General features: G+C 64.1%; 1 protein-coding gene across 1 annotated transcript in view; it reads left to right on the top strand.

Annotated features, from left to right (window-relative positions):
* RPTOR (regulatory associated protein of MTOR complex 1) overlaps positions 1–4393 on the top strand; it is a 227815-nt gene that overhangs the window by 151596 nt on the left and 71826 nt on the right. The window contains exon 13 of the mRNA XM_023519631.1: positions 437–538. Within this exon, the coding sequence (XP_023375399.1) occupies positions 437–538 (102 nt within the window). The remainder of the gene's footprint in view (positions 1–436; positions 539–4393) is intronic.

The raw sequence follows: 4393 nt of genomic DNA, 5'->3' as shown, positions 1-4393 counted from the left end.
GGCTCTGGACCCGTGTCTGGGCTGACCCAGCCCCGGGCCGCAGTGTCTGCGTCCAGACCCCTCCCCTCAGCGATGGCCCCCCTGGGGCCACTGCCCGCTCGAGGTCCTCACTCAGGCGCCCAGGAGGCAACTGGAGGTCAGCGTGGCCGGGATTCCCTGCCCGCTCCCACAGCACAGGCTTCTCCATACCCTTCCTGGTGCTCCGGTTGGGAGCCCCAAGGTGTCCTCGGCTTGGGGCCTCGTCCCTCCCCACACCCGGTCGCACACGTGTCTTGCCAACTCCACTGTCTAGCATCCCCAGGTGTGACCATCTCTCGTCACTTCTTCTGACGGTGGTGGCCGTGCAGAGTGGTGACTGAAATGGTGGGTGGGCCTGTGAAGGCCGGTGGGATGCAGGAGGCCGGCCCTGACCAGTGCGCCTCTGCCCGCCCCACAGCACAGCCCGTTCTTCGCCGAGCAGCTGACGGCGTTCCAGGTGTGGCTGACAATGGGCGTGGAGAACAGGAGCCCCCCCGAGCAGCTGCCCATCGTCCTGCAGGTGAGCCCCAGCTTGGCCCCGCCGGCCAGCTGCACCCTGCCCTTCCCAGGATGGTTCATCCAAGGACACATGTGCGGCCGTGGGACTCGGCCCTCTCCACCACCACAGCTGTGCCTGGCCAGGCGCCCTGGGGGAATGAGGCAGAAGTCACGCTGGTTCCCGAAGGGCTTTCCAGGTGCAGCTGGCGCCCCTCCCCCGCCCCCATGAGCCCTCACTGGGGTTGGGCCAGACACCCCGCCTGTTTGCCTCACACTTCGGGGGAACCGATGGGACGCGAGCCCAGCGTGGGCTTTCCCTGTCAGAAGCACACGGGGTGCAAACCACCCAGGAGGAAGGGGAAGGGGGCCTGTGCAAACGGTACCGGGCCAGGAGCCATCGCCGCTGCCCCTGGACATGTCCCCATGTCCCCGCTCCGGCGTGCAGTCACGGGCCGTCGTGCAGGGGCCTGTGTCAGCGTCCACACTGCTGCCAGCCCACTCGCGGGCTGGGGGTCAGATGGCATCTCGCCCAGCAGCGTCTCTGGATGATGACGGTGGGGCAGGGGGCGGGCTGGGAAGAGTAGAAAGGCTCCCATAGCCTCTTTTCCAGTTAGCACGTGTCCCTGCAGAGGCGCGTGCACTGGGCCGTGACACGGGGGAAGCTAATTAACCCCGGGACAGCATCAGATGGGTTTTAAAACCACTGGTCGGTGGAGACACCAGGGTTTGACAACTCACTCTAGACCCTGGAAAAGGTTTTCTGCAGGTAGGGAGGGCGGCTGAGCTTGGGGAGAAGCGGTGACAGCTGTGGGGGCCCCAGCAGCAGCGGGGCAAGTGTCTCCATCAGCATCGGTTACAAAGTGGACGGGGGTGCCCGGCCCTGGGCTTGGGGGTCTTCGATTCCGAGAGTTGCCGCTGGCATCATCGCCTGCCCCGGAGGCTGCTGGGGTCGCTGGCTGCGTGAAGGAGCTCGAGTCTCCTGGTCACCTGTCCAAGGACATGGCCTCGCTTCCTTCCAAGAAGCGCTCAGACTCTCTCCGTCAGGCCGCTGACCACGTTGTGACAGAAGCACCCCGGCCTCGCTCGACCCAGTGCTCGCTCGGGGTGGCTCTGCCTCCCAGGATCATTTGAAAACTAGGTGAACAGCTTCCCTTCATCCCCCACACTCGGTCCGGGCATGGGTCCCCTCTGCCCCCGTCAGCCGGACACGGGCTCAGAAGGTCGCTTGCAGCGGAGGTTTCACCTGGCTAAGGACCGTGTGGGGCCAGAATCTCAGCAAAAAAATGGGTCAAGAGAAGTGGGCACGAAGTCCAAGTGCAGCCTGCGGCGTCGGCCACCGTGCAGGCGGCAGAGCAGCGTTCTGCGCTGTGTCCCTGGAGTCGGCTCGGGCCTCCGTGACGCTGCTCCCTGACCGACCCTTTGGCAGCAGCCAGCGCTTTCTTCTCTCATGAGTGCAGCAAGGTGGCGGGAGTGACAAAGCCAGACGGGCAGGAGCGGGGACGGCAGAGGCACGGGCCGGTCGCAGCAGAACGTTTATGGCGCAGCCCGTAGCCCCCCCACCCCGACCCCAACCTCCTGTGCTTCCCGCAGCGGGGTGCAGCGAAGCCAGGGTGCAGCAAAACCGTGCTCCCCAGGGCAGGGCAGAGGCGGAGGCAAGCGTGTGAAGTCCCCTCTCTCGGGTCTGGTAAACGTCCTGTTGTAAACGGTCTTCCATTAACGATCCACACTCCCTGGGGCACAGAGAAGGCCTAACAGCCGCCCTTCTGGTGCTGAAGTAGGGGGAGTGACCCCGTGACAGACTAGGAGGGGCGTCTGCGTGGCCTTCCGCACAGACGTGGCAGAGGCTCCGTGGTTCTGGCAGGCCAGTCCCAGGGGTGGTGCCCAGCGGGATCAATACGAACCTTTCCCGAGAACACGAGACCGAGTGCCAGCGAGCGCGTGCTTCCCCGCGGTGGCCGCCGTGCGGCTTCTCCCCTGAGAGGCTCTGCTCGCTCTGCTCCGCCGCACTATCTCCTGGAGCTGCACCTCTGCTGGAGCCTGGACCCAGCGGGGCCCATGAGCAGCCCTCGGACCTCGGGAGTGAGAGCATGTGCCTTAGAGAAAACGAAGTTGAACACAGAGACCCTGGAGCCTTCCCAACCCTGCCGCCTTTGCCACGAGCCGGGGAGAATTTCCTGCATCCAGAAACTCGGAGGCCGCAGTGCCGACCGTCGAGGCCAGACGCCGTGTCCCCCCGGCCGGTGGGTCCGCAGCTCCTTGTGCAGATGTACGTGTGGACACGTGCTTCACCGACCAGCCCGGCAGCTTTTCACGCCTTTTAAAAGTAGAGGTCCGCAGCAGGATGGGACGGAGGCTTGTGGAAGCCACAGCACTGTAGGCCAGGCACACATGTCCCCTGGGCTTGGGCGGCTCGGTCTGCGCTGGCTGTCACCGTTTGCACCCCGCGTGCACGGGGCAGCCCACAGAGGGAGCGGCTCCACGCTGCGGAAGGAGGCGGAAGGGGCTCTGCAGGGCGCGGCGTGCCCGCCCGCCCCAGGCCTCGCGACTCAGAGCGGGCCTTTCACCGGCGGAGCCAGCGGCTTCCCCTCCGCCGTCTCGTGTACGTGTGGACGCTTGGGTCTGAAAGAGCGGGGCGATGGTTACGGCCAGGATGACCGCTGGGCCGCGATCATCGCACACGTTGCGGCCATCAGGGTTTCAGGACCGTGCTCCTCGCCTCCCGGGCGCCGGGCTGGACCGCGACCGTCCGTGTTCCGAGCGGCAGTGCGCCAGGCTCTCCGTGCACGAGGCGCGCAGGGTCCCTGCTGCAGGGCTCTGCCCGGGGCCGCGTCCGTGTTGGCCCTCAGCCAGGGCCGGTCCCGGCGGCCCCGTCAGTCCCCAGCATTTGTCTCTAGTTTCCACAGATCCAGGCCAGTCTGAGGCAGGAATTTTTTTTAAAAAGGATAAACGCAAACAAACAAGCTCGTTATTTTTGTAAAAGTAACTTTATTGCTGGGTTTCACTTTTTTAAAAACATAAATCAACAGAAGGAATCGGAAAGAAGGTGTCGTTTTTAAAAAGAACAGTGCTCGACGTCCCCAGGACTCTGCTGACGACATTCACTCTCTAAGGAAGCGGTCATGGTCACGCACGAAACCCTGCGCTGCCCGAGGCCCCTGCGCCGGACTGACACGGGCGGCCGTCGCCACCTTCGGGGCGCTTCACAGCACGCACGGCGCAGCAGGCCTGGCGACCCCGTTCCCTTTGCACGTCGCATTCGTGAATGAGACCTTCGTTTCCTGGTTGGCGCCACGTGAAGCAGGCGACGGAGCTGGCCTGGTCGGGTTTCCTGCCCTGTGCTGCGTTTCCTCTTTGCGCTCTGCCGCTTCCCTTAACGAACAGAGCCTTGGTCCTGTCTGCACTGCCTGCCGTGGCAAAGGGAATCCAGACGCAGATCTCTACAGGCTTTAGGGGCATCCGACATCCGACTTGCGACAGCCGCAGCCTCTCTCACAAACCCGGTAAACGGGAGGCTCAGCTCACCCCGGATGGGCTGGAAACTTGGACCTCAAGCAGGTTCGCTTTCTTTCAAAACAAACGCAGTCGCTCAGGACAGTTCTGAAAGGGAGACATCCTGACTCTGCGCGGAAGCCACGATGGGCCTCACGCTGGACCTTGGAGAATCGGCCCCAGTCCGATGTTTTCTGCACTTCTGGTGAGGGAGCTGTCAGGGCGAGAGTCAGGCCAGCTTCACGCCAGAGACCACTCTCTGTCCACCGGCCGCTTTGCCCCTGCACCCCTAACTTTCAGGAGGCAGTGGGACGTCATAACCCACAAGTCAAATATGGGGTGGCAGGCCCTGATCCAGCTGTGTCCCTGGAGCCCCCCTTCATGACCC

Source organism: Pteropus vampyrus, unplaced genomic scaffold, assembly GCF_000151845.1.
Source record: "Pteropus vampyrus isolate Shadow unplaced genomic scaffold, Pvam_2.0 Scaffold227, whole genome shotgun sequence".
NCBI lineage: Eukaryota > Metazoa > Chordata > Mammalia > Chiroptera > Pteropodidae > Pteropus > Pteropus vampyrus.
The sequence above is the reverse complement of the archived record's forward strand: the minus strand, read 5'-3'. Positions and strand labels throughout refer to the sequence as shown.